Source organism: Mauremys reevesii, linkage group 22, assembly GCF_016161935.1.
Source record: "Mauremys reevesii isolate NIE-2019 linkage group 22, ASM1616193v1, whole genome shotgun sequence".
In the NCBI taxonomy this organism is placed as follows: domain Eukaryota; kingdom Metazoa; phylum Chordata; order Testudines; family Geoemydidae; genus Mauremys; species Mauremys reevesii.
The window spans coordinates 5761032-5788926 of record NC_052644.1 but is presented as its reverse complement, the minus strand read 5'-3'; the positions used below and the strand labels follow the sequence as shown (position 1 = coordinate 5788926).

At 65.9% G+C, this 27895-nt stretch overlaps 2 protein-coding genes and 1 non-coding gene across 7 annotated transcripts in view; 1 reads left to right on the top strand and 2 right to left on the bottom strand.

The window, feature by feature from the left end:
* The first annotated feature begins 12 nt into the window (after positions 1–12).
* Positions 13–11210, top strand: DMWD (DM1 locus, WD repeat containing). The gene is given in 6 exon segments (XM_039510822.1): positions 13–1911; positions 1913–1975; positions 2286–2328; positions 2330–2584; positions 3458–4726; positions 9650–11210. Coding segments are annotated over 6 exon segments (1818 nt in total). The 5' UTR covers positions 13–1771; the 3' UTR covers positions 9698–11210.
* Positions 11211–13478: 2268 nt separating this feature from the next.
* Positions 13479–27895, bottom strand: part of DMPK (DM1 protein kinase) — a 37857-nt gene continuing 23440 nt past the window's right edge. The window contains exons 6-15 of one of the 5 annotated variants that reach the window (XM_039511032.1): positions 26644–26737; positions 26054–26254; positions 25105–25368; positions 23568–23653; positions 22630–22735; positions 19490–19632; positions 19142–19239; positions 17692–17756; positions 17300–17376; positions 13479–15172 (exon numbers count right to left, since the gene is read on the bottom strand). In XM_039511032.1, coding sequence (XP_039366966.1) covers positions 14581–15172; positions 17300–17376; positions 17692–17756; positions 19142–19239; positions 19490–19632; positions 22630–22735; positions 23568–23653; positions 25105–25368; positions 26054–26254; positions 26644–26737 — 1726 coding nt within the window. In that variant the 3' untranslated portion in view covers positions 13479–14580. Of the gene's footprint in view, positions 15173–17299; positions 17381–17691; positions 17757–19141; positions 19240–19489; positions 19633–22629; positions 22736–23567; positions 23654–25104; positions 25369–26053; positions 26255–26643; positions 26738–27895 lie in introns of all 5 variants that reach the window. The other 4 variants (XM_039511034.1, XM_039511035.1, XM_039511036.1 and 1 more) reach the window with 4 other exon arrangements.
* Positions 20669–20857, bottom strand: LOC120388979. Its single transcript, XR_005590701.1, has one exon. It is a non-coding gene; the product is annotated as a U2 spliceosomal RNA (small nuclear RNA).

The following is a 27895-nucleotide window of genomic DNA, read 5'->3' as shown; positions in this document are numbered from 1 at the left end:
CAAGTTGGGGGGTCTGGGGGGGAGCAAGCTGGTAACGGGGAGAGTAGGAGGGGTTGGTAACTAGGCCTGGGGGGTGGAATCAGCAAACCCCACGGGAAGGGAGATGGTTCCCTCTGGAAGCGAGAGCAGCAGGGACCCCCAAAGTGAAGAGGGAATCTGGATGGTGGTAGAGGGGACCCTGAGGCTGGAGGGGGGAAACCCCCGGGAAAGAGGAGAGGGACAGAACCAGGAATCCTGAGGAGGGTTGGAGGGTGTGTGGGGGTCCTTCCCCAGGGAAGGAGAGGGGGTTAGGCTCCCGCAGAAGAGCATGGGAGCGTGTGGGGTCGGATTCCAGACAGGGAAGCACCTCCACTGCAAGGGGTGCTTAGCGGCCCCAGTGCTCCTGCACTGTGAGGGCTGCAGGCAGAAAGAGTTTAGGACAGAGTGAGCTGTTTAGCTCCAGTGAAGGCCAAACATGGCAGTGACAGGCATCTGTCCTGTTCACTTTGGGCATCCGCCCCATGCTGCTGCTTTCAAACAGCTGCACAAACAAGCTACGCAATCAACCCCTGCCGAATTCTGTGTTGGTGCTGGGTGCCAGGCAGCCGGACCATGCTGTGTCCCACTTCGCTGCTCTGCAATCCCCCGCTTTCCACAACATTTAGCAGCGGGGATGTTGCTGCAGTGAATCTTTCTACTGCGCTTCTCTGATACACACTCCAGTGCAAATATTTATGCAGCAGCAATTGGGATGCAAACTGTAGGTGGGGTGTGTGCGTGCTGACTTTAGACCTCTGAGCTTTCAGTTGACCATTAAGGGTGTTGGAGATGTGAGGGGACTGGGCCCATTCCCAGAGAGATCTTGGCAGTTGGGGCCAGACTGTGGTATCAGTTACTGAGCCTGACCAATCAAAGTACATTCAATGATGCAGCATCCTTGTGGGTGTTTGCAGCTTGTGTTAATGGCGGACTCCAGCTGCTCACACAGGCCGGTGGCTGAGCGTGGTGCTTCAGACAGATAAGGTGACTGTACACCTGAATTTAGCATCTTAGCTGAAATTGGGAGCACTAAGGTTCTCGATCTATCACTAGGACCACTAAGGGAGGCTGTGTGGAGACTGGCACTTACACGGCTGGCGCTCTTCCACGTCAGAGCCCTCACTGTGCCAGTTCTCTCTCGATTCTCCCAGGGGAGGGGCAGGGAAAGCGGAGCCGCTTGAAAGGGGAACGGTTTGGTCTTCTTTAAAAGGCTTGTTTGGGGTTTTGTGTGGGTTGAAGAGGGTGGTGGGAAGTGTTGTGGAGAGGCCTCCTGGGGGTTAGATGTAATTGGGGTCCTCTCTAGGGGCTGTGTAAGCAGTTAGGAAACGGTTCCAGTCTTTACTGCAATGTGATAACATCACTGGCGACGCCGATGGAAATAGCGTGAGAGCAACTGGCGGCTTACGGCAGACTGAACGGCTGACTGGGAAGGAGACGTGTGTTAGAGTGAGGCAAAGCTGGTTGTAATCCCTGTCACAGGCACCTCAGAAGTGGTCATGATTGGGCAGGAAAGTGGGATCTAGTGCTTAGAGCAGGAAGAAGCCGAGAATCAGGATTCCTGGGTTCCACCCCCCAGCTCTGGGAGGGGAAAGCGGCCTAGTGGTTAGAGCAGGAAGGGGCTGAGAGTTGGGATTTCTGGGTTCTGTTACTGGCTCTGTCACTTCTTGACACAGAAAAATCACTTCCCTTCTTTGCCTGAATTTCCCCATCTGTACAATCAGCGGGGGAGGTAGTGGCTGGGCCTCAGTAACCAATGTCTGGCCACACACTCAGGCCCTTGGCAGTAGGGCGCTGCAGGAGGGAGGGGATTAGCTGTCCTGAACGGTTATTGATTTCAGTTGCTTCCCTTGGGGATCCTACCCCGAACAGGAGCAGCAGGGATGTCCCCTGTTCCTGCCAGCACCTCGCAGTGTGTTCTCCATGCAGCGTGCTGGATCCTCTTCGGTTCAGGGTCCCAGTTGCTCTCTAGATCGCGGGTTCTCAACCTTTTTCTTTCTGAGGCCGTCCTCTTCTCCCCCGCCCCCCCAACATACTATAAAAGCTCCACAGCCCACCTGTGCCACAACAACTTTTTCTGCATATAAAAGGCCGGGCTGACATTAGGGGGTAGCAAAGCTAAGTTGCTGAGGCTTCAGGTGGTGGGGCTCAGAGCCCAGGGCTTCCTCTTTCTGTCCTCGGCCACAGTGAGTCTAATGCCGACCCTGCTTGGTGGATCCCCTAAAATCTGCTGGCGGCCTCCCAGGTGGCCCCGAACCCCTGGTTGAGAGTCGTTGCTCTAGATCCACTCCTGCAAAGCGTGTAGGGTTACGGGGGGGGATGTAACTGACATTTCCTCTTTCAAAGCCAGCGGCTTCTCACCCCTCCTGGTGTTGTTGAATTCCAGTCCCTGGATCTGAACAAGCCCATCGACAAGCGCATCTACAAAGGCACGCAGCCCACCTGCCACGACTTCAACCAGTTCACGGCCGCCGCTGACAGCATTTCGCTGCTGGTGGGCTTCTCCGCCGGCCAGGTCCAGTACCTGGATCTCATCAAGAAGGACACCAGCAAGTTGTTCAATGAGGAGGTGAGAGCCCCGCCGCTAACGAGCCTTTTGCTCCCTCCTTAGCCCGGGCAGGATTTCACCCGGCCCCCCTGGAGCCGATGGGTCTTGTGACTCACCACCGTCCTGTTCAGAGCCCGTCTGTGCTAGTCCTCAGACTGGCCACTAGGGGGCGCCAGTCAGCAGTGCAAGGTTTCCCATGCTCCTGGCACCATGTCACAGTTCACAAATTAAAAGCAGGGTCAGGCCGGGCCAGAGTTTGGGGGAGGTTCTGTGAGGCAGTTCTCTTCCCTCTGATTGGTTACCGAGGCCTGTGTGTTTCTAGGGGTCACTGGGCGCTCATGGGGAGCCTGTCGTTATAAACCATCTTCTGAGGTCGTTAATGTTCTGTCCGTTACCCGAAATAACCCTGGTAGCAGCAGCAAGCAGAGCGGGACTTCGCCGCTGCTCTTGTTTGCATGGGTGACGTACATTTCTGTGGGGGTTTGTGCCTGACTCTCAGCTGGCAAAACACTCCCCTGCTGCTGCCTGGGCCTGCTAAATGCTTCGTGCATGTTTCTTTTTTAGCTGCAGGGGTGTTGAAACGAGGCTGCGGTTTGCGCTGGGAAGGGTTAATGGTGAGGCAGAGGGCTGGGAGTGGGCTACAGGCCCTTCCACCTGCATGTTCCTGGTTCAGGTCCAGCCCAGTACGGGGCGCCGTTGCCATCTGTCCCTTGCTCTGTATGCAACGAGTTGGGGAGTTCTCAGTCTAGCGCCCAGCAGGCCACGTCACAAGCCACTGTCCCAACCAACCCCCGGGCAGGCCCCAGACCTGAATTCCCCTCCCCACCCTGTGGGGCTCCCCCTAGGGAAGATCTCCTCAATCTGATCCCTGCTGTCTGTTTCCCATTGCCCCAGCGGCTCATCGACAAGACGAAGGTGACCTACCTGAAGTGGATCCCGGAGACGGAGAGCCTCTTCCTGGCCTCCCACGCCAGCGGGCACCTGTACCTGTACAACGTGGAGCACCCGTGCGGCTCTGCCTTGCCCCAGTACACGCTCCTCAAGCAGGGCGAGGGCTTTGCCGTCTACGCCTGCAAGGGCAAAAGCGCCCGCAACCCGCTGGTGAAGTGGGCGGTGGGCGAGGGGGCCCTCAACGAGTTCGCCTTCTCGCCCGACGGCCGCTACCTGGCCTGCGTCAGCCAGGACGGCTGCCTCCGCGTCTTCCACTTCGACTCCATGCTGCTGCAGGGCATGATGAAGAGCTACTTCGGGGGGCTGCTGTGCGTCTGCTGGAGCCCCGACGGGCGCTACATTGTCACCGGCGGCGAGGACGACCTGGTGACCGTCTGGTCCTTCGCCGAGGGCCGGGTCATCGCCAGGGGGCACGGGCACAAGTCCTGGGTCAACGCGGTGGCCTTCGACCCCTACACCAGCAGCGTGGAGGAGGAGGAGCCGCCGGAGCTGAGCGGCAGCGACGACGAGCCCCAGGAGCCGGCCCACTTTGGCCGGGTGCGGACTAGCAGCACCTTGTCCCGCCTCTCCAAGCACAGCACCAAGAGCTCCCCCTCGGTGACCTACCGCTTCGGCTCGGCCGGGCAGGACACGCAGTTCTGCCTGTGGGACCTGACGGAGGACGTGCTGTACCCCCACCACCCGCTCTCCCGGGCCCGGACTCTCACCAACACCTTCAGCACCGGCATCCCCTCCTCGGTGAGCGGCGGGAGCAACCTGGCTGGCGAGCCGGGGGGCAGCAGCGGCGGGGCCATCCTGCCCCGCTCGCTCTCGCGCTCCAACAGCCTGCCCCACCCGGCCGTCACCGGCGCCGCCAAGAGCCAGGCGACGGACAGCGCCGTGCCCTTCAGCATCGGCAAGTTCGCCACGCTCACCCTGCAGGAGCGCCGGGACAAGAGCGCCGAGAAGGAGCACAAGCGCTACCACAGCCTGGGCAACATCAGCAAGAGCAACGACAAGCTCAACGGGGGGGCGCCCCGGAGCAAGCTGGACACCGCCAAGGTCCTGGGCACGGCCCTCTGCCCCCGCATCAACGAGGTGCCCCTGCTGGAGCCCCTGGTCTGCAAGAAGATCGCCCACGAGCGGCTGACGGTGCTGCTCTTCCTGGAGGACTGCATCATCACCGCCTGCCAGGAGGGGCTCATCTGCACCTGGGCCAGGCCTGGGAAAGCCGTAAGTACAGCCGCCGGGGACTGCGGGGCTGCCCTGGGGAGCGGGAGGCCTGCACGTACTGAGCCCAGAGCGGCCGAGGCGTCTGCTTCCGCGCCTCCAAAGCCACTGGCGCCCCTGCAGCCCGTGGGGAATGGCTCCTGCCTGGGGCAGCGCTGAGCAGAGCAGGGGCGGAGGAGAGGGAAGTGGGAACGGCTGTTGTACTCAGGAGGGCATTTGGCACAGCAGGTAAGAAATTAGGGAGTGGGGTCCAGTGTAAAGTGCGTGTCGGGACCCCTGGGGTCTGTTCCCGGCTCTGGGAGGGGAGTGGGGACCGGAGGTCACTGCAGGAAGGGGCTGAGGCCCCTGGGGTCTGTTCCCGGCTCTGGGAGGGGAGTGGGGACGGGAGGTCACTGCAGGGAGGGGCTGGGACCCCTGGGGTCTGTTCCCAGCTCTGGGAGGGGAGTGGGGATGGGAGGTCACTGCAGGGAGGGGCTGGGACCCCTGGGGTCTATTCCCGTCTCTGGGAGGGGAGTGGGGACTGGAGGTCACTGCAGGGAGGGGCCTGGACCCCTGGGGTCTATTCCCGTCTCTGGGAGGGGAGTGGGGACTGGAGGTCACTGCAGGGAGGGGCTGGGGCCTCTGGGGTCTGTTCCTGGCTCTGGGAGGGGAGTGGGGACCGGCTCTTGGACCAGGGACTGAGCGTCTGGCTCTAGCTATTCCCTGTCCCGGCTGGCTGCTGCAGAAGGCCGAGTGCCTAGACATAAACCTCTGCCAACGGGCCAGCTCAGCCCCCCAGCTCGAACTCTGCTCGCTGCGAGAGGTGCCCCCTCTGCTCTGCCCTTCCCGACGGTACCCAGTGAGGTGGGGACGCTGCACGTGGGGCAGCAGGAAGCGTCTGAGCGTCTCCTCGCTAGGGGAATAGTCATATTTAGGGCTGGCTTATGGCCACCAGCTACGCTGGGGCTGGACTCACCTCTGCTGCCCAGATCACCCTGGATGCCCACTGCCCAGACCACCCAGACCTCCCCCGGCCTTCCTGCAGGGGATTCTGTGGGGCACATCTCCTGCACGGGGCCCAGTCCTCTTCCAGACAGGCCAAGTGAGCAAGTGGGTTTTAGAGCTCTTAGCAAAATCAGCTGTTAGTGAGTCTCAAGCTTCGCTCTAGGGATGCTGCTGCCCCGGGTGACTCCAGTCTCTGCCGCTGACTCGCTGGTTTGGTTTTCAACCCTGGGGGCAAATCACTTCGTCTGCCTCCGGATTGACTCTGTGTTGGAGTGGCAGCGCAGCAGAAGCATTGGGGGAGGTGTCCAGCAATTGCTGGGTGCCACCCGCTTTGAGATCCTCTGTTGAAAGGCGCTCCAGCCGTGGGGCATTGGGAGAGACTTTGGGGTTCCACTTCTCCCACCGTCAGCCCTCCCGCTCCCTGCTGCTTTCCTCCATGCCCTGTTCTATGGGAGCAGTGATGCCCCCGCTGCGTGTGTCTTGGGGGCTGGAGGGCGTCGGCAGACACTGCTCTCTGCAAATCGAGCCCCGGCAGGGCTGTGATTTCACTCTTGCTTGGCAGGGGTAGGGATCTTTCGGGGAAGGAGCAGGGGGGCGGGGTGAAGAGCTTCATGACTTGTAGGGTGCAGGTTTCTGAGATCTGCTGCATGTCGCTGGAGCCCCGTCACCAATCGACTTCCCTGCCCCACCTATGCCAGCTGGCTTTTTGCAGCTACCCTAGTCAGTTTCCCTCCGGGTCTAGTCAGTTTCACTTCCTGCTTCTCCTGCATGCCGACAAGTGGGGCCCTCTGCCTTCCTGAGGCTGCTGGGGAAGGTCCTATCCCCCCCCCATTCTCAGGTGTAATATGAACCCCCCTCTTCCGCTGTCTTCTCAGGCCTTTCTGTGCGTCAGGCAGTGCCCCCTCCGTGGTGCCAACTCTCGCCATATCTCCTCTTTTCATAGATTCTGAGGCCACAAGGGACCAGCGCCGTCATCTAGCCTGACCTCCTGTGTAGCACAGGCCGTAGGAGCATTAGCTCCTGCGGGAGCCAGAGCAGGTCTCTTAGTCCTGATTTAAAACCGCTCTTAAAGCCCCGGCTGCCGGCGTCTCCTGGTGACCTGAGAATCACATTTAAAAAACAAAAGTAAGTTTCTCGCCCTTGTGGTTGGGAAGAAAAAGTTGCAAACGTGAAAGCAGGGGACCCCCAAAAGGCTCAGACACCAGGAGGCTAAAGACCCTGCCCCCCCCCCCCCGATTATTTAAAAAAATCTTAGGAGTTTGAAGCGAATCTTGTGATTTTGGGGAGGCAGGTTCCTGATTTCCGAGCACCTGGGGTTAACTTTGCCCTTCCCTGTCTCCCCAGTTGGAGGGGCACGTCTCCACCCTTCCCCCCACCCTTTAACTGCTGCCTCGAGGCACAGAGGTGTGAAATCGGGAATGCCTACAGTGCCCTCCCCCCCACCCCGACTAACACAGCAGCCCCCGGGGTTCTGCAGCAGGAACCCACAACTGCCCTTTGGGTACGTCTGGACTGCAGCTGGCAGCGAGCCTCCCAGCCCGGGCTCACACTCACGCCGTGTGGAGGTGGCTCTGGCAGAGACTCGGACCCTCCCGACTTCCTGTCCAGCCCAAATCACCGCTGGAGCCGCAGTGCTGGGCGAGAACCCGCTCGCTCCAGTCGTGTGGGAGTCAGCCTGCCGTAGCGTGTTCCCCTCTGGTCCTGCCGCTGGTGTGGGAGGGGCTCCCCCTTTCCACCCATCTCCATGGTGGTTGTAGCCTGCGAGCAAAGGGTTCACACGCCAGGCTGCTGGCCCGTCACCGACTTTGCCGGGAAACAGGACCGTGAGTGATGCGCTTAAAACTCAGCAGGGCCCGCCTGTGCGCCACGGCTCTGCCCGCTGTCAGTGAGGACATCGGGGCTGCGTGATCCCAGGGGCACCTGGCCCCTCAGCTGCCCTTCTTGAAGTTCTTAACCAGCTCCTTGTCACCTCCCAGCCCGAGCCTTGGGACCCCCACTCAGAAATGGGCGCCCTGTGTCCAGGAGACGGTCACCGGCTCTGAATCAGGCAGGCGGGGGAGTTGTGTGAACTCTCGTTAGTGCTCGGAATCCCATGGGCTGCAGCCGCTTCTCTCTGGAGCCCCCTGGCCCCTCTGTGCTGCGGGGTCGTTGGCTTCTCCCCACATCTTGTGCCAGCGGGAGCCTGCGGCTAGAAAGCTTTGGGTGCGCAGGGCGGCCTGGGGGACCGAGCCCCGTTAGCAGGATGGGGGAGGGGGCTGGTGAGCCTTGCCCTGGGGATACAACAAGGGCTTCACAGCTGCCAACTGAGCCCTGATTTCACCCAGATGCCACAGCTGCTGGCGCGTCCGCTGCCTCCCCGGTAGTGGCACTTCCAGTGGTTTTGGGGTGTCTGGGACCGGAGTGGGGGCTTGTTCAGCAGAAGAGCTTTGCCTCTGGAAGGCAGTTTCCATCCAGCCCCACACCTTGTAGTGCTCCCTCCCCCCCCCGCCACGGCCGGCCAGTCCCTGGTTGTGCTGGGACTCCAGCTGGGCTCGCGAACAAAGACAAGCAATGGGATCTGATGCCCGTCGCCAGCCCTGGCAGCTGCTCCAGGGCCCGGCGAGGACAGCGAGGCTCTCTCTGGCTTACCTGTTGTCTCCAGCAACGAAGGTTCTGCCCCCTGCGTCAGGGCCACCCACATGGCCCCCATCACCTTCATACCGCTGGGTGGGGGCTGTGGGCTTTGCTCCTGGGTGTCCTTGTGCAAGATACGTCCCCGCCCTGTGCCTCAGTTTCCCCATCTGTGCAGTGGGGCTAATGACGCTGTCTTCCTTTGTAAAGCACTTTGAGGTGGATTGTTGTTGTCAAGTGCTGCACAGACCCGACGGAGATTGCGGGGGAGAGGGGTGTTCTGCGCAGCCCCTGTTGTGGGGAGGCGTTGTGCCAAGTGCTGCACAGACCCTGATGGGTGTCGGGGGTGTGTAATGCCAGGTACTGTGCAGACACTGACGGGAGGGGGGGGAGTGTTCTGCGCAGCTCCTGCTGTGGGGAGACGTGCTGCACAGACCCTGATGGGGGTCGGGGGTGTAATGCCAGGTACTGTGCAGACACTGAAGGGGGTGGGGTTGGGGGTTTCTGCACAGCCCCTGTTGTGGGGAGACGTGCTGCACAGACCTTGATGGGGGTCGGGGGGTGTAGTGCCAGGTACTGTGCAGACACTGACAGGGTTGGGGGGGGCCTTGTCCGGGTGCTGGACAGCCCCTGACAGAGATTGGGGGGGGGGTTCTGCGCAGCCCCTGCTGGGGGGAGGCGTTGTGCCAGGTGCTGCACAGACCCTGATGGGGGTCGGGGGTGTAGTGCCAGGTACTGTGCAGACACTGACAGGGATGGGGGGACATTGTCCGGGTGCTGCACAGCCCCTGACAGATTGGGGTGTGTATGTGCAGGGGGGTTGTGTTGGCTGCAGGGAGAGACAGTCCCCAGCCCAAAGAGCTCACAGCTGGAACAACCATAGTAACCAGGCAAAGCTCTGCCCCTGGCCACCGCCCCCAGGTTGGAGGGTGGGGGGACGGGGAGCGGGTCTGTGATGGGCTGGGCTGGCAGAGATCTGTTCAGAGCCAGGACTCAGGCGCAGGGACCGGCCCCCTCTGGCTCCGGCCGCTGCAAAGGGAATCAACGAGGTTGGGCCCAGATTCTCCAGGGTGGTTTGGTGCCTAGTTGCTGTTGGTCTGGGGGGAGTTTGGTGCCGCGATCCCTTTGCCAGGCCAAGTCCTGGTCGGTGCCCGTGTTTCAGTCCCTGGCGACGGGGCATCGGCCTAGAGTCCTGGGACTGGGGAGGTGCAAAGTCCTGACTTGTGGGGCCGGCTTTGCCCCTTTGCAGCCTCCCGTCCCTGTCTGTTATTGTGTGGGGTGTCTGTCGTCCCCCCCCGCCCCAGTTCTAACCATCTCCCCCTTCCCTTTCAGAACCTCACCTCTCAGAACGGCAGCTCGCCCAGCGGCACTGTGGTATAACCCCGGGAGCGCCTGCCCCCCACGCGGTGCCAGCTTGGCCGCCTGGCACTGCCCAGACTCCGGGCCCTCGTTATTTAACGCTAATTGACGCTGCGTGGCCAGACGCTTCCCGTGGTGTTGAGCCGCTAACAGAGGTTTAATATATAGATCCCCGTCTACAGAGCACAGGCCCCTCCGCCGGCCCGGGCCACCCCCTCCCTTAACGTATTAATGGCCCCTGTTTAAAGCGTTGTGGGACTTCAGCCCTGGAGTGATGGGAGCAGAGCCGGTCTCCCCAGAGCCCTCACTTTGCACAACAGCCTGGAGCGCAGGAGCTGCGAGCGGCCCAGGGAGTGCGGGGGGTGGGGCTTTCTGCTGCCTCAGTTTCCCCAGAACACTCTGGAGTGGCCAGAAGGACCCCTACAGGCCGGCACTACCTGCACTTCCTCTGCCAAGGGACACCCACCCTGGAGCATACACAGTCCTGGAGACCTGGCACCCTGCCCCCACATGGCCACAAGCTACCGCCGGTGTCCCCGGCACCACCTGCTGCTGTCCCAGATCCCTTGCGGGCAGGCCGGGCTTCGTCCTGAGCCAGCGTTCGCTCTGGTGGCCGAGCTGAGGGGAGCCTGCCTGCCTGCCTGCCTGTCCTCACCCCGCAGGGCCTCTGCGCCTGCTACTGATCCCCGGGCCCAGAGGCAGCAGGGCTGAGTGGAAAGGTGCCCAGAGGGCAGCAGGTTGGCAAATCCCTCCTCTTCCTCCCCTCCGTGAGCAACCCCCAAAGAGCTGGAGAAACTCCCAGGCTGCAGTGCCAACACCCTGTGTTGTACCTGCTCTGGGCATCTGCCCTGTGCCTGGGCAGAGAGGGGAGCTGCCACGCAGCTTGGCTCTCGCTGGGCTCCCTGGAGCTGGGGGTGCTCACGGCGCTGCCTGGCTGCCGGCCCCTTCTTCCTGCAGCTGGCCCCAGCGCCGACCCCTCCCAATTCTAAAGCCTTGGCCGCGAGCTCCAGCTGGGGGTGCCTGTGTGCTGTGCTGAGTCCCTCTCCCTGGGAGCGGCCCCCCTGGGCTCACGTTGGGGGGGGCCTTGGTCCCAGCTGCCTGAGCGACAGCCGCTGCCTCCACCGCTGTGGGAAGGCTGGCAGGAGGTGCGCCTTTCGCTGGGCTGGGCCTGGGGAACTCCCCACCACTGGAGCAGGCGTCCCCCTCCCCCCGGGAGCTGAGCCAAACACCCCGTGAATCCCTGCGGCTTGGCCTGGCCCCTGCTCGGCGTACACCCAGCGTGGGCCCTGGGCGAGCCCGGTCAGCACAAAGAACAGTATTAGCCGTGGTGTCCCCCCATGGCCACTCACCTGTGCCCTCTAGCCCCCTCCCCCACAGGCACCCTGGGGCCCCTGCCCCCTGGACTCCCCCAGGTGGGGGCAGGGCCCACAGGGAGGGGGGACCCCTCTGCCGTCTGTTCCCCTTGTGGCCGAATGTCTAAGTTATGGAGCTGCGGTTCTGCAAGTTTATTTATACTAAAGAAACGATTTTCAGACCACTGCCCCCTGCCTCCGCTCTGTGTGCGCCTCCAGCTGCGCCCGGCTGCCCGTGGGGCTGGGACAGGGCCAGGCTGGCAGGCGCAGCCCCAGCTCCTCTCCTGGTAGCACGGGGGGGCAGGCTGGGCCCATCCCACCACCTGGCTATTTAAAATCATTCGCTTTGTGTCTTCAACCAGGATCAGGGCCCCAATGCACCTGGCGCTGCCCAGACACAGTAACCAAGATCAGGGCCCCTTGGGCTGGGTACTAAACAGACCCACCAACGAGCTCTCGGCCCCGTCACGCCAGGCGCTGCCCAGACACACAGCGACCGAGGTCGGGGCCCCGTCGGGCCGGGCGCTGCCCAGACACACAGCGACCGAGATCAGGGCCCCGTCACGCTGGGCGCTGCCCGGACACAGCGACCGAGATCAGGGCCCCGTTGGCATCCCCACCCCTGAGCTCTGGCTGAACAGGTGGCAGGGACTGGCCAGCCCCTTGCACTGGGTTAGCTGCAGTTGCTGTGGAGTGAGCGGGGCCAGGCTGGGAACAAGCAGCCAGCACTGGCACGAACAGCCATTGTGCCCAGGTGTGAAGTAGTCATGGGGGGCATAGCGGGCTTGGCACCAGCTGAACTTAACTGGCTTTCAACCCCCTGCTGGCTGCAACCTGGCCAGGGCGACTGGGGGAGCTGAGCAGGGACTTGCCGTGCGGGCTGGGGGTAGGAATCAAACCTGCCTCTGAGTCCCAGGCGAGGGTCTCTGCTGGGCTTCGGAATCGCAAAATGCATCTAGGGTTTTTTCCCAGTGGTAGGACAATGCGTAGGGATCTCTGCCCCGGCCACTGAGCTGCAGCCACCTTTGGGGTGGAAGACAGCAGCTGCTGTAACAGTCAGAGAGCAACACGACCGGGCCAGGCCGGGCAGTGAAAATGTCTGGGCACGTTTGAAGCCATGGAGGCCATGAACGGAGTTGGAGTTCGGCCAGGCCTCTGGGTGAAACAGCTTGGTGCAGGGGCAGTGTGTGTCCTTGCCCTGCTGCCGGTGCCCCTCCCAAACTGGTGCCCCCTGTCGGCCCAGCCCTGCCGGTGCCCCTCACTCCCGACTCGCAGCCCCCTGCTAGCCCAGTTCTTCCCCAGCATCAGCACCCTGCTCAGGTCTCCCTGTGTGGGGCTGGCAACGGGGTCCATCCCAGCTGGGCTGCACGGCGATGGCTGCGGCGGGGCCTGGCTGTGGCTGCTTGCTGGGGCTCGGTGGGGCAGCTGCTCCTGCAGGGCGTCCCTGGGCTCACCCCCGGCTCCGCCCTGGAGCCTGATCATGGGCTCAGTAGCCTGGGCCAGGCAGGGCGAGGGGTGATGTGACCAGTCTGTGCGTGGGGGTGAAGGTATGGGGGGGGCAAGGGGGATGGTGAGTGGGTGTGTGGGGTGTGCGTGGGGCAAGGGGGACGGGTGAGCAGGTGCGTGGGGCGAGAGGGCTGGGTGAGGGGGTGCTGGGATGATGGTGGGTGGGTGCGCGTGGGGGGGATGAGTAAGTGGGGAGATGAGCGGGTGTGTGTGAGCGAGAGGATAGGTGAGGGGATGCATGGGGATGGTGGGTGGGGGGGCAGTGAGCGGGTGCCTGGTGGGAGGGTGGCTATTGCAGGGGCATGGGGTGGGCATCGGGAGTGGAGGGGGGTGGGGTATTGGGGTGGCCGGGTGTGGGGGAGGGCTCAGTGTGTGCACCTGGGCCATTCCTGTGTCACTCAGCTGCTGCCTGCTGCCCATGGGCCTGGCCCTGAGGCCTGTTGCCCCACCCCCCATCCCTCTGCCTCGCTGGGGTGGGGGGGGGGCGAGTGCCCCTTGCTGGCCTGTTCCCCGCACCTAGGCTGCATTTGGCCTGTGGGTAAAGCCCCAGCGTCCCCACTGGGGGGCACTTGCTTGGTCGGCCTGCTGGGCCCCTTTGAGCATAACCCCCCCCCCCAGCAGGGGGCAGAGCTCATCCCCAGTGGCGTTGGGGCCCCAGGGGCCAGAGCAGCAGCATCGCGCTCAGCCAGGAGGGGGCGCCCCTGGGCCGACCAGAGGGGCCCGGGGACACAGTCGCTGAGCCCCCCCCAGTGACTGGCCAGCAGAGGCCGTGTGGGGCCCGGCTCCCCAGCCTCTCGTCCCCTCCACCATGGCAGATCCCTTCAGCCAGGCGGGGGCGCCCCAGGCTCGGCTCCCACCTTGGTGCTGGGGTGGGCGGCGCTGATCCCCCCCCCCCCCCCGGCGCTCACGGACGAGGCTGGCGCCCCCGGGACCAATTCGGCTTCTTTATTTCCTCTCCACAGTTCAGACAAAGCCTCCTGGCCAGGGCCCTCGTCCCGCCTCTGGCCCCCGGGCCCAGCTGGCGCCGAGGGCCAATAAATACATGGGGGAGGGGGGCAGCAGGTGGCTATAAATTAACAGGGTCAAAGTGCAAAACTGCCCTTGGCGGCTCTGCCGGGATCCCCCCCCCAAGATCCCCTCCCCCAGGTGTGCAATGGAGAAGGGTGGCTGGGGGGCAAGGAACCAGTGGGCTGGGGGGTGGGTCGATGGGGGAGGGTCAATGCCAACACTAGAAATAAATTACTAGCTGGGGGTGTTGCGGGGGGCAGGGGGGGTCACTGCCCCCCCCATGGCGGAAGGGGGACCAGCAGGTGATGGGTGATTTAGCAGCATAAATTCAGCCTTTAATGGCGGTGCCAACCCTGGGGGCTGGCACCCGCTGGGGGTCCCTGGTGCTGAGCGGGGCCCCTCAGTCCCAGCGCCCCCCCCCCGACATGCCGGAGCCCTGCTGAACGGTGCCTGGGGCTGGCGCTGTGGGGGGAGCAGGGCACCCTGGGCAGAAGGCCCCCACCAGCTGTTGCCACCTTGCGGCTCTGTTCGGGCAGGGACGGGCACCCATGGGCTCCCTCGGCTGCGTCTCTGCAGGTCCCAGCCGGCCCCTCCGCTGGGCCCCTCCCCTTCCCATGGAGCGGGGGGGGGGGTTTACATGGCCGGTGCCAAGGACCCAGGATCACCGGGGCAAAGGGAGCTGGGAGCGGTGCCATGGGGCCTTCTGAGAGCCAGGGGGCTGGGGCGGGGGCTAGGAAACACCAGGCTCCTGCGGAGGGGTGGGGGGGGTGTAGCGGGCTGCCCAGCCTGGCACCACCCCCTGGCATGACCATCGCTTCACCCCCCCAGGGACTGGGGTTACTTCCAAAGTGACACGCCTCTTAGAACGATCTGGGGGCTAGTGGTTGGGGCAGGAGTGCCTGGAGCCAGGACTCCTGGGTTGTAGCCCCAGCTCTGGGAGGGGAGCGGGGTGTAGTGGTTAGAGCAGGGGGAGTGGGGCTGGGAGCCAGGACTCCTGGGTTCTATCCCCAGCTCTGGGTGGGGAGTGGGGTGTAGTGGTTAGAGCAGGGGGAGGGGTGGCTGGGAGCCAGGACTCCCGGGTTCGTTTGTCAGTTCTGCCCCTGACTCACTGTGCGCCCTTAGGTGCCTCTCTTCCTCGTGCTCTGCCTCAGTTTCCCCAGCTGACGAACAGGGCCGTGGGGTGGCGCTGGGGCTGGGCAGGGCAGGGGCTGCCTGTCCCACACAGAGGGGGCTGGCCAGGGTCCGCAGTGGGGAGGCCAGAGGGCTGGCAGGCGGGAGCAGACGCACCCAGGGCCAGGGAAGGCCTAGGAGGGGACTGGAGAGATGGTCCCCTGATGGGAGGAGGGGCTCGAGCCACACAGCCTGGCTCCGGGTGGGAAGGGGCCCGTGGGCCTGGGGTGCTGGCACCCAGGCATCCCCAGCTCTGGTGTGAGGCCTCCCGGAGAGGAGGGCTGCCGGGCACCCCCGCGGTGCTGGCCGGGCGGTGACGGGGATGGCGGGCGGGGGCAGCGGGGCGAGCGCCCGGCCTCGCTCAGGACGGCTCCCCCAGGTCCTGGCTGGGCGCCGCCAGCCCAAAGCCGCCGGTACAAAGGAGCAGGTATCCCGCCTTGGTGATGCAGGGCCTAGGTACCTGCGAGGGAAATGCACCGTCAGCAAGGGCACCCCCCTAGCAGGCGGAGGGGGCTCAGGGGCTGGGGGCTGCTCAGCGGCTCCCCCCGCCCCCCGGCTCATTATTCCCATTCCCCACCCCTCTGAGCCAACCAGTCCCTGCCATGGGGCCAGATCAGAGCCAGCGCCCCTAGAGGGGAAAAGCCCAATGTCCCATAATCCCTGGCGCCCCAAGCCAGCTGGTCCGCACCATGGGGCTAGATGGGAGCTGGTGCCCCTAGACGGGCCCTCGCCCGCTCCCCACAATGTGGCATGTTCGCTATAAACACCCGCCTCACGGAGCCCAAGCAGGGCTGTCGGCGGGTGCCCCCTGGGGCCTGCTGGTGGGAGGCCTAGGGGGCCCGGATGGAGGGAGGGGTCACACTGGAGGGGGCTGGAGCTTATGTGGGAGCAGCAAGGGGTGACACATGGGGTTAGTCAGAGGAGGCGGGTCCGGGGACAGGAAAGCACCTTAAGCCAAAGGTTAAGAAGGTGGGGACCCGGGGGGCAAGCGGGGGTCAGATTGCAGCTGCCACCAGCACAAGTTGGCTTTAAACCAAACCCCAGCCTGAGCCCCTTGGGCAGGGTGGGGGCAGGGCAGGCACAGAGCCAGGCACAAAGCAGGGCAGGGGGCACAGAGTTGGGCACAGAACCGGGCGGGTGAGGAGCCAGGCAGGGGAAGGGCAGGTGAGGCGCCGGGCGGGGGAAGGGCAGGTGAGGCGCTGGGCGGGAGCAGGGCGGGCGAGGCACCGGGCGGGGGCAGGGAAGGGGAGGCTCCGGGCGGGGGCAGGCCGGGTGAGGCGCCAGGCGGGTGAGGAGTTGGGCGGGGCAGGGCGGGCGATCAGCCAGGCGGGGCAGGCTGGGTGAGGCTCAGGTGGGGCAGGGCGGGCGAGCAGCCGGGCGGGGCAGGGCGGGTGAGGAGCCGGGTGGGGCAGGGCGGGTGAGGCGCCAGGCGGGTGAGGCGCTGGGCGGGGCAGGCCGGGTGAGGCGCCAGGCGGGTGAGGCGCCAGGCGGGGCAGGGCGGGTGAGGTGCCAGGCAGGGGCAGGCCGGGTGAGGCGCCAGGCGGGCGAGGAGCCGGGCGGGGCAGGGCAGGAGAGGCTCCAGGCGGGGCAGGGTGGGTGAGGAGCCGGGCGGGGCAGGGCAGGAGAGGCTCAGGCGGGGCAGGCAGGAGAGGCGCCCGGCCGGGGCCGGGCAGGAGAGGCGCCAGGCGGGGGCAGGGCGGGTGAGGCGCCAGGCGGGTGAGGAGCGGGGCGGGGGCAGGGCAGGAGAGGCTCCAGGCGGGGCAGGGCAGGTGAGGCGCCAGGCGGGTGAGGCCCAGGTGGGGCAGGGCAGGAGAGGCTCGGATGGGGGCAGGGCGGGCGAGCAGCCGGGCGGGGGCAGGGCGGGGGAGGAGCCGGGCGGGGGCAGGGCGGGGGAGGCGCCGGGCGGGTGAGGCGCCGGGCGGGGGCAGGCCGGGTGAGGGGCCGGGCGGGTGCGGCGCCTGGCGGGGGCAGGCCGGGTGAGGTGCCAGGCGGGTGAGGCGCCAGGCGGGGGCAGGCCGGGTGAGGTGCCAGGCGGGTGAGGAGCCGGGCGGGGGCAGGGCAGGAGAGGCGCCGGGCGGGGGCAGGCCGGGTGAGGCGCCGGGCGGGTGAGGCGCCAGGCGGGGGCAGGCCGGGTGAGGCGCCAGGCGGGTGAGGAGCCGGGCGGGGCAGGCCGGGTGAGGAGCCGGGCGGGGCAGGCCGGGTGAGGAGCCGGGCGGGGCAGGCCGGGTGAGGCGCCAGGCGGGTGAGGAGCCGGGCGGGGCAGGCCGGGTGAGGCGCCGGGCGGGGCAGGGCAGGAGGCGCCAGGCGGGGCAGGGCGGGTGAGGCGCCAGGCGGGTGAGGAGGCGGGGCAGGGCAGGAGAGGCGCCAGGCAGGGGCAGGCCGGGTGAGGCGCCAGGCGGGTGAGGAGCCGGGCGGGGCAGGCCGGGTGAGGCGCCGGGCGGGGCAGGGCAGGAGAGGCGCCAGGCGGGGGCAGGGCGGGTGAGGCGCCAGACGGGTGAGGAGCCGGGCGGGGGCAGGGCAGGAGAGGCGCCAGGCAGGGGCAGGCCGGGTGAGGCGCCAGGCGGGCGAGCAGCGGGGGCCGACGTACCCTAGAAAAGAGCAGCAAGTGGCGGTACAGAGGTACCACAAGCGGGTATTCACAGCGTCGCGGTGCCATGGTGCCGCCTGGCTGGATGGAGAAAGCAGAGATGCCCGATCAGCGGAGCCGGCCGGGGCGGGGCGGGCACTGGGGCTGCACCCAGGCCAAACCTCCTCCCAGCCCTGACAGACCTGCCCCGGCAGGGGGAAGGGGACTGGGCCCTGCTCTCCACCCCAGCCCTGGCACAAGCGGGCAGAGCTCCCCAAGCTGCCCACAGACATAACCCACGTACACCCCCAGGCGTGGGGCCCTGAGGGGCACCGTTGGGTTGTAGCCTGGTGCCCAGCCCGGTGCTAAGCCCCAGCTCCCCCCTCCAGACGGTGCCCCCAGGCCAGGCTTACATCAGTGGGGTGCTCCGTGCGGCACGGCCAGGGGGCAGCGCAGCCGGGGGGCCGCCCCACAGCAGCTGCAAGGAAAAGAGAGAGGTGGGACTGTGCGCGGCCCGAGGAGGCCAGCCATGCAGGGGTCACCCCCCAGGGCAGACGGGCCCCCCACCACCCAGCCATGCAGGCGTCACCCCCCGAGGGCAGACGGGCCCCCACCACCCAGCCATGCAGAGGTCACCCCTCAGGGCAGATGGGACCCCCCACCACCCAGCCATGCAAGGGTCACGCCCCCACCCCCCAGGGCAGACGGGCCCCCACCACCCAGCCGTGCCCGCTGCTCAGCCCCAGTGCCTGCCATGCAGAGCTTCGTGGGCACCAGAGCCCCCGCCCCAGGCATGCACAGACCCCTGTCCCGCAGGCAGGCTCAGCCCTAGGTGAACCGAGGCCCCCACCCGCGCGGGCACCAGGGGCGGCACCTCAGCTCCCCAGCTCAGGAACGGGTCAGTCTGGCCAGGCACGGGGGCTGGATAAGGGCACCGGTCGGGAGCGTGGGTGTATCCTGCCCCACGCGGGAACTCGGCTTCCCTGGCCATGCCAGGGCTCGGGGGCCAATTCCCAGCTCACACCCGCGGCTGCAGCGGGCAAAGCCCAGGCTAGCGCCGGGACAGACGGACGTCACCAGCCCGGAATGGTCCCTGCCCCCCGTCCCGCCCAATTAATTACAGTCCTGCCCATCCCCGGCCCCTTCCGTCAGCCTGAAACCCCCAGCCCCCCATTACAGGGGGATCCCCCATTCGGACCAGAGATGTGGCCACCTCAGCATAGGGGGCCTGCCACAGGCCGATTTCCCCTGGCACGGGGGTGGGGCAGGAGCAGGGGAATCGAGGGGAAAGTGGGGGCCAGGGTTGGAGAAAGAGGAGGGTGCAGAGAGGGGAGTGACAGAGAATGGGGTGCAGAGCGAGGGGCGTGACACGGGGGTGGACAGGGAGAGGTCCTGAGGGGAGGAGGGAGAAGGGTCCCAGGGGGACAGGCCCTGGGCAGGGCCCGGAGGGCAGAGCGGGGGTAGGGGCAGGTCAGTGCGGGCAAGGGGGTAGGGGCCTGGGGCAGTGCCTGGAGGGGCAGGGAGGCACGGGGTGGGGCAGGCGTCATAGGGGACAGGGCACAAGGGGGCCAGGGGGTAAGGAGAGTAGGAGGCTCAGGGCAGGACCCAGAGGGGCAGGGAGGGCGGGGCAGGGGCAGGGCAGTGGGGGCAAGGGGGTAGAGGGCCTGGGGCAGGGCCTGCAGGGGCAGGGGTGGGGCAGGCGTCATAGGGGGCAGGGCATAATGGGGCCAGGGGGGTAAGGGGAGTAGGAGGCCCAGGGCAGGGCCCGGAGGGGGCAGGGGAGAGCGGGAGGGCGGGGCAGGGGGCAGGCGGGGTCGGGGGCAGAGCTGGAGGGGGCAGGGGGATGGGCAGGGGGGCACTTGCCTTCCTCCCCGGGCCGTTTCATCCCCTCGATTTGCGCCTCCAATCGCTTGATCTGAGCTTCCAGTTCCAGGTTGCGGCTCTCGGCCTCCTGCAGGCGGCTGGGGGGTGAGGGGGGCGCATCAGGGGAGCCGAGCCCCAGAACCAGCAAATCCGCCCCCCCCCAGCCCCCTTCACATGGGCACCGCTGGCTGGCAGGGGGCGCTGCCACACACCGCAGGGGGGCAGCATTGGAAACCCACCCCCCCAGGCAGCTCCAGGCCCCTGACCCCCCGCCCCCTGCCCCCGGCCCTCCCCCGGCCCCCCCCCCCGCCCATGCCCCCAGCTCCCCCCGGACTCCCTGCCCCTCACCTGGCGAAGGTCTGGTTGGCCACCTTGACCATGTTCAGCTCCTGGCGCAGCCCCTCCCGCGTGTGCAGCTCCGACTCGAAAGCCGCCTGCAGCTCCAGGAAGGCAGCGAGATCCAGCTTCTGCCCGTCGGGCGCCTTGCAGCCCTGGCCGGGAGAGGGCGGCCGTGAGGGGGGCGAGCCTGGCCGGGCACCATGGCGCCAGGGCACCCAGCCGGGCAGGACTGGCCCAGGGGCTAGATGTGTTTGGTCGCTCCCGGGTTCAGCTCCATCAGGGGCCATAACCCCACTGCCCAGACCCCTGGTTCCCCAGCATCCTTGCCCCCCTCCCGCCCCCACACACTGCTCATTACATTTTTTTTAAAAAGAATCCTCATGATTTTAAAGCCAATCTCGTGATTTCGGGGGTTAGGGGGAGGGTGGCATCGCTGAGAAGTTAAGGATGATTATTTAGCATTTACATTACGGGAGTTTGGGGGGAAACAATCAGGATTGGGACCCCCGTGTGCCGGGTGCAGCACGACATCTAGTCCCTTGTCTTGGTCTTACAAACCCAGACACATGGAACGTCGGCTGGGTGGGGAGAAGTCTATGTAACTCATGCAGGTGTTGATACACGTATGACCTCAAATATTACTCCCCCCCCCCTGAAAAGAAACCAACAAAAAACCCAACCAACCATCTCCCCAACAGCCCCACAGTCTGGAAAGCATTCGGCCCTCAGACTGTTGAAAAGACTCACAGCAGAAAGAAGGATCCCAGCTTCTTAAACAATCCTCTAGCACAGGGGTTCTCAAACTGGGGGGCGGGACCCCTCGGGGGGTCACGAGGTTATTCCATGGGGGGATCACGAGCTGTCAGCCCCAACCCTGCTTTGCCTCCAGCTTTTATAATGGTGTTAAATATATAAAAAGGTGGTTTTAATTGATAAGGGGGGGGTCGCACGCAGAGAATCGCTGGGTGAAAGGGGTCACCAGTACCAAAGTTTGAGAACCGCTGCTCTAGCAAGACAAAGAACCTCACGTCTATAGACTCACAAAACACCCCCAAGAAACCGTAACAATCAATAAACCAAAGTGCTCCAGACGTCACATTTTTCAACTACTTGAATAAAATCCACTTTAAATAAGCATCATCTCAGTAAAACTCTTTCTGTTTTTCTGACCAGAAGATTCTCCCCAGAAGGAGCCGCACCGTTCCCGGCGGCACTGCCATACCAGGTCCATGCACGAGGCGGATGGAGCAAGCTCCTAACCCAGCCCCCTGTTCCCAAAATCAATTCATTACACAGTCCTCACCGAAAGGACATGTCCGCGATTAAACTGACAAGAACAGATTTAAAACATGGATTAAAGTTAACGTTTAAAATTAAATAGACACAAGCTAAGAGGGAAGGTACCATCCATCTGGGGGCAGGCTGGAGTTCGGAGGGGTGACAGGTATCGGTTGCAAGGGTGAGGAGATACAGAAATATCACATAACCGGCATAGCCCCAGATTGGGGTGCAAGAGTTTTTGAAGCGTCAGTGGATAAGTGGGCTCGGGCACGCCACCCATGGGATGTAGAAGGAGTCCGGTGCAGCGAATGAGTACATGGGTGGGGTGCGACCCTTGGTTCGTCAGGAAGGAAGTGGGTTATCTCCCTGGCCAGTGGTCTCAGTTACTCAGTGTGGTATTGTCGGTGTCCCTGTATAAATGTGTCTGGACCACCCAATGGTGTCAGACGCTATGAGCTGTCTCATGAGCCGGGAAGAGCATCTAGACTTGAGCTTAGCGCATAGAGCCGAGAAACAATACTGAGTATCTGCGACTCTCTGCCTCACCGTGACCAGGTCCCAGCCACGCAACAACCACAACTAGGTAACTCGAAGTGAGGCTCACTTCCCCGACATGTCTCAGTGGAAGGATTCAAAGCAAGAGCCCTGAACACACAATTCTGTTCAAACGCAGAGAAGTCTTGCAGCCGCCTTCCTCTGGCTGGTTTCCCCGTAGACTCCTAATCTGCATAACCCCACCCACTGACTCGCTTTACCGCAGCCCCCTGCTCTTTTCTGTGCCTTCCCATGAACCAGGACCGGGTTTCCACTGGTGCCAATGCACCGGGCCCAGGCTCCAAAGGGACCCCAGCCTGGCCTGCTCTCAGGGCAGGGGGAGGGGTGGGGTGGGGCAGGGGGCTGGGAGCACCCCCACGACCCCAGCCCCACACCCCCAGCCCTGACTCCTGCACCCTCCCAGACCCTGCACCCCCAGCCCTGAGCCCCCTCCCACCCCCTAACTCCCTCCCAGACCCTGCACCCCAACCCCCAGCCTGATCCTGCACCCTAACTCCCTCCCAGACCCTGTATCCCCAGCCCTGAGCCCCCTCCCGCACCCTAACACCCTCCCCGACCCGGCACCCCCCGCCCTGAGCGCCCTCCCGCACCCTAACTCCCTCCCAGACCCTGCACCCCCAGCCCTGAGCGCCCTCCCGCACCCTAACTCCCTCCCAGACCCTGCACCCCCAGCCCTGAGCGCCCTCGCGCACCCTAACTCCCTCCCAGACCCTGCACCCCAACCCCCAGCCTGATCCTGCACCCTAACTCCCTCCCAGACCCTGCATCCCCAGCCCTGAGCCCCCTCCCGCACCCTAACTCCCTCCCAGACCCTGCACCCCCAGCCCTGAGCCCCCTCCCGCACCCTAACTCCCTCCCAGACCCTGCACCCCAACCCCCAGCCTGATCCTGCACCCTAACTCCCTCCCAGACCCTGCACCTCCACCCCTGAGCCCCCTCCCACACCCTAACTCCTGGTCCAGACCCTGCACCCCAACCCCCAGCCTGCTCCTGCACCCTAACTCCTGGCCAGACCCTGCCCCCAGCCCTGAGCCCCCGCCCGCCCCCGAACTCCTGGCCAGACCCTGCACCCCAACCCCCAGCCTGATCCTGCACCCTAACTCCTGGTCCAGACCCTGCACCCCAACCCCCAGCCTGATCCTGCACCCTAACTCCCTCCCAGACCCTGCACCCCAACCCCCAGCCTGCTTCTGCACCGTAACCCTAAACCTCTAAATCCGCCACTGCGGGGCACTAGCAGAGCTGGGGGGGGGGCTGTGGGTTGGGACCCCACAGCAGGAAGTCGACTGGGCCCCCCAAGTGCAGCCACTTACCAGGTCTCCGGGGGGCAGGTTGGGGGGCTGCTCCTGTGGGGGGGGGGGCCGGTCGCACTCCAGCTCCATGGCAATTTCCCGGCCCCTGTCCCCCGGCTCATTCTGTCTGAGAGGAGGGAGAATCTCACGGCCCCGCCTGGAGCCCCAGGGCCAGACCCAGCCCCCAACCCCACAGCCCCCCCCCAGGGCTGGCTCCAGCCCCCCAACCCCACAGCACCCCCCCAGGGCCGGCCCCAGCTCCCAACCCCACTGAACCCCTCAGGGCCGGCCCCAGCCCCCAACCCCACTTTGCCCCACAGCTGGCCCCAGGCCCCAACCACACTGTACCCCACAGCTGGCCCCAGCCCCCACCCCACTGCACCCCACCCAGGGCCGGCCCAGCCCCCACCCCACAGCACCCCACCCAGGGCCGGCCCCAGCCCCAACCCCCCACTGCACCCAGGGCCGGCCCCAGCCCCCACCCCACTGCACCCCCCAGGCCGGCCCCAGCCCCAACCCCACTGCACCCCCACAGGGCCGGCCCCAGCCCCAACCCCACTTTGCCCCCACAGCTGGCCCCAGGCCCCAACCACACTGTACCCCCACCACAGCTGGCCCCCGCCCCAGCTTTGTCAGAGCCGGCCCCAGCCCCCAAACCTAATGCCCCCCCCATGGCCGGCACCCCAGTACTCCCAGCCCTGCCAAGGCCCGCCCCAGCCCCGCCCCCATCCCTGCCAACTGCCCCCAGTCCTGCCAGGGTCACCCCCAACCAGTCCTCAGGAGGGCTCCCCTTGCCCCTTGCCCCCCATTTCTCCCCAGACCAGGCCCAGCCCCTGACCAGGCTGCCCGTGCACGGACCCTGCGAGCTGGGCTGGGGGAGGCCCCGAGCCCCCCGCCCCGCACCCCCAGAGGGGACAGGCCCCATGTCCCCCTCTCCCGTACCCCGAGCACCCCCTTACTTGAGGCTGGTGCTGGCGTAGGAGAAGCCCACGAAGGGCAGGTGCACGCCCAGCGGGGAGCTCTCCAGCACGTCCGACAGCGTCTCCTGGGGGCGACACCGAGGGGGGCCCTGAACTGGGGGGGACACAGCTCTGCACCCACCCCCGGCAGGGCCTGCCCCATGTGCCCCACACAGCTCCGAATTCTGCTGGCCAACACGGCCCTGCCCCGGCCCTGCCCACCCCGCCCGCGATGGGCCGGTTGCTTTAGCCATGCAAGCAAAAGGCAGACACGTGTGCAGGTGATTCCAGGCTCCATGTAGACATGTGAGAGGTGGGTGTGGGTTGGTTTGAGGGGTGGGCAGGGGATGGCTGGGGGGATGGCAGGAGGTAGGTGGGAGGGGCGAGTGGGAGGTGGGAGGGGTGGTGGATGGGGGTCTTAAGTGGGGGCTGGAGGGCAGGAGTGGATGGAGGTGGTAGGTGGGGGCTGGGGGCAGGAGTGGATGGGGGCCAGTAGGTGGGGCTGGGGCAGGAGTGGATGGGGGCCAGTAGGTGGGGGCTGAGGAACAGGGGTGGATGGGGGCAGTAGGTGGGGCTGGAGGACAGAGGTGGATGGGGGTAGTAGGTGGGGCTGGGAACAGGGGTGAATGGGGCGGTAGGTGGGAGCTAGGGGCAGGGGCTGGTGGGTGGTAGATGGGGCTGGGGAAGGAGTGGATGGGGGCCAGTAGGTGGGGGCTGAGGAACAGGGGTGGATGGGGGGCAGCAGGTGGGGGCTGGAGGACAGAGGGTGGATGGGGGTAGTAGGTGGGGGCTGGGGGCAGGAGTGGATGGGGTGGAAGGTCGGGGCTGGGAGACAGGGGTGGATGGGGGCAATAGGTGGGGGCTGGGGGGCTGGCAGGTGGTAGGTGGGGGCTGGGGGAGAGGGATGGATGGGGGCAGTAGGTGGGGGCAGGGGGGCTGGCAGGCAGACAGGGAAGCTTTATGTTGGCTCAGTTGGGAAAGGGACTGGGGGGGGCGCTGGGAGTTCATGTTATTCCCCCACTCGGGGCAGGAGGCAAGGGCAGATCTCAGCCTGCAGCAGGACAGGGACCCCCCCCCCCCTCCTAGGGGACACCCAGGGTCTCTGCAGCTGCCCCCAGTTCCTGGCCTCAGTTAGTGCAGCCTCAGGGCTGCTCTAACTTGTGCTCTGCCCTCTCTGTGCCCCCCCATGGGCCCTGGGGGGCAGGGAATAGCCACAGAACAGGGCGCTCTGGCCACACCCCAGGGGCTGGGAGCAGGACCCTTACGCCAGCTCCATGCCAGCCAGTGGGGGGGATACTTGGGGGGCCCTTCCCCCCACTTTAGGGCCATTCTGCGGTGCCAGGGGGCCTGAGCTGGCCAGAGACATGGCGATGCCAGGCCGTCGCACAGCCAGAGCGTCACCAGGCAGCCCAGCCAGGGGGCGCGCGGAGCTGGCCCCCGAGTGACCAAGGTGAGAGGGGGCGCAGCGGGGGGAGGGGGCAGCCATGCAGGGGTGCTGACGGGGGGGGGCGGGTCTGAGAAAGGAAAGGTCACCTACCCCACCCCCGCTCACCATGTCCGTCAGGCAGTCGTCCAGCACGTCGAAGTTGGAGGTGTCGGTGGCGTTGGCGAACTCGGGGGCGAAGGGCGGGGTGAGCGTCCGCAGCCCCTCCCAGTCCACGCCGGCGAAGAAGGGGTGCTCCCGGAAGTCCCGCACCCCGTTCCGGCCCAGCCGCGTCTCCCGGGGGCAGAGCAGCCCTCGGATCAGGGCCCGGGCGTCGTCCGGCACCTCCGGCGCCGAGAGCGGGAAGCGAAAGTGCTCCTGAAAGGCGGGAGGCAGGGGGCTCAGGGCAGCTGTGGGGGCAGACCGGGGATGCTGGGCATGGAGACGCGGGGGCAGGGCCGGTGGGTGGAGAGGAGGAGAAATGGGGGTGCAAGGCACTGGGGCAGTGATGAGGGGCAGAGCACAGGGGCAGAGATGGGGGGCAGGACATGGGGGTGGAGATTGGGGGCGGGGGGTTGGGGCAGAGAGGGGGCAGGGCTGGGACAGAGATGGGGGCAGGACACTGGGGCAGAGATGAGGGCAGGGCTGGGGTGGAAATAGGGGTCAGGGCACTGGGGCAGAGATGGGGCAGGGTACTGGGAGTGGAGATGGGGGCAGGGCGCTGGGGAAGAGATGGGGGGCAGGGCGCTGGGGCAGAGATGGGGGGCAGGGCTGGGGAAAAGATGGGGCGCAGGGCACTGGGGAAAAGATGGGGCGCAGGGCACTGGGGCAGAGATGGGGGGCAGGGCGCTGGGGAAGAGATGGGGGGCAGGGCGCTGGGGCAGAGATGGGGGCAGGGCGCTGGGGCAGAGATGGGGGCAGGGCTGGGGCAGAGATGGGGGGCAGGGTGCTGTGGGGAGGCAAGGGGATGCCTGGCAGTGGGTGGGGACTAGAGGAGACTGTTCACTCCTCCTGGGGTCCCAGGTGCTGGTGCCACCTCCCTGCCCCACTGCCCCCCCCCAACCTTGAAGTGGATGATCTTCCCGTAGGTCTCAACAATGGAGTCGGCGAAGAAGGGCGTGTGCCCGAAGAACATCTCGTAGGCGAAGACGCCCAGGGACCACCAGTCGCACTCGGTGCCGTACGAGTGGCTCCCGTCCTCCACAGCCTGCAGGATCTCGGGGGACAGGTAATCGGGGGTCCCCACTGCCACCGACGAGCAGATCTGCCAGGGAGGGGGAAGGAAAGGATTCAGCATCTGGGGGGCACCATTTCAGACCCCCCCTTGTCTTTGGTGCCACAAGGGCCATGGTGTGGCAGGGTCCCTTTGCCCTCCCCACACCGTCTGCTCCCTGCATAGAGATGCAGAGCTGCTTCTGCTGACTCACCCAGACTCCCAGACCAGCCGTGTCCTAGCTGCTCAGTCCAGGAGTGTGGCAGGGTGAGGCAGAGCGAACTAGAAGCAGGGAGCGTAGACAGGGAGCCCCCCCCAGCCTAGCCGTGGCAGAGAGGGGTTTGCCAGTTGGCAGATCTCCGGCGGGAAGCTGCGTTGTTTGCCTAGGCGCTGTTGCCCGAGGCGGCCAGCGTGGGAGGGGAGGGGGGCACTGCACTCACCGTGCCGTCCTCCTGGAGCTTGAGGCAGGAGCCGAAGTCCCCCAGGCGGATGTGCCCGCAGCGGTCGAGCAGGATGTTATCGGGTTTGATGTCTCTGGGAGGGTGGGGGGTGGACAGAAAGAGACTATTGGGGGGGAGTTAGGGAGTCGCCCCCTCACTCCCAGGTGACGTTCGCTTCCCCCAGGCCTGGGGGGGAGCCTGGCAGCTTTGAGACAGGAAGTGGAGGACCATCCCCCTACCACCACCCCGAGAAGCCATCGGGGGCCCAGGCTGCCACGTAGCCGGGATGCCGGGAAAACATTCCAGCTCCTGCCAACAGCGTCCCGGGCGTGTGAATTTTGCCAATGGCACGTTCAGCAGCACGGCACCCCCTAGTGCCAGGCTGGGGCACCACTGACCGAGGGGAGCGGGCCCCCTCCTGTGCCTTCACCCCTCTCCCTGCAGCACGGCGCCCCCTAGTGCCAGGCTGGGGCACCACCGACCGAGGGCAGAGCACCCCCTCCTGTGCCTTCACCCCTCTCCCTGCAGCACGGCGCCCCCTAGTGCCAGGCTGGGGCACCACCGACCGAGGGCAGAGCACCCCCTCCTGTGCCTTCACCCCACTCCCAGCAGCACGGCGCCCCCTAGTGCCAGGCTGGGGCACCACCGACCGAGGGCAGAGCACCCCCTCCTGTGCCTTCACCCCGCTCCCGGCAGCACGGCGCCCCCTAGTGCCAGGCTGGGGCACCACCGACCGAGGGCAGAGCACCCCTCCTGTGCCTTCACCCCTCTCCCTGCAGCACAGCGCCCCCTAGTGCCAGGCTGGGGCACCACTGACCGAGGGGAGAGCGCCCCCTCCTGTGCCTTCACCCCACTCCCAGCAGCACGGCGCCCCCTAGTGCCAGGCTGGGGCACCACTGACCGAGGGGAGCGGGCCCCCTCCGGTGCCTTCACCGCACTCCCAGCAGCACGGCGCCCCCTAGTGCCAGGCTGGGGCACCACTGACCGAGGGGAGCGGGCCCCCTCCTGTGCCTTCACCCCACTCCCTGCAGCACGGCGCCCCCTAGTGCCAGGCTGGGGCACCACTGACCGAGGGGAGTGAGCCCCCTCCGGTGCCTTCACCCCACTCCCAGCAGCACAGCGCCCCCTAGTGCCAGGCTGGTGAAAGCGCCACCTCACTCCGCCCTCCTCCCCGCGGGTTCTGCCTGGAGGTTTCCCATCCCAGGCCAGGCCCATGTACCAAGGTCCCCGCAGGAAGCCAGGGGCCCGGACG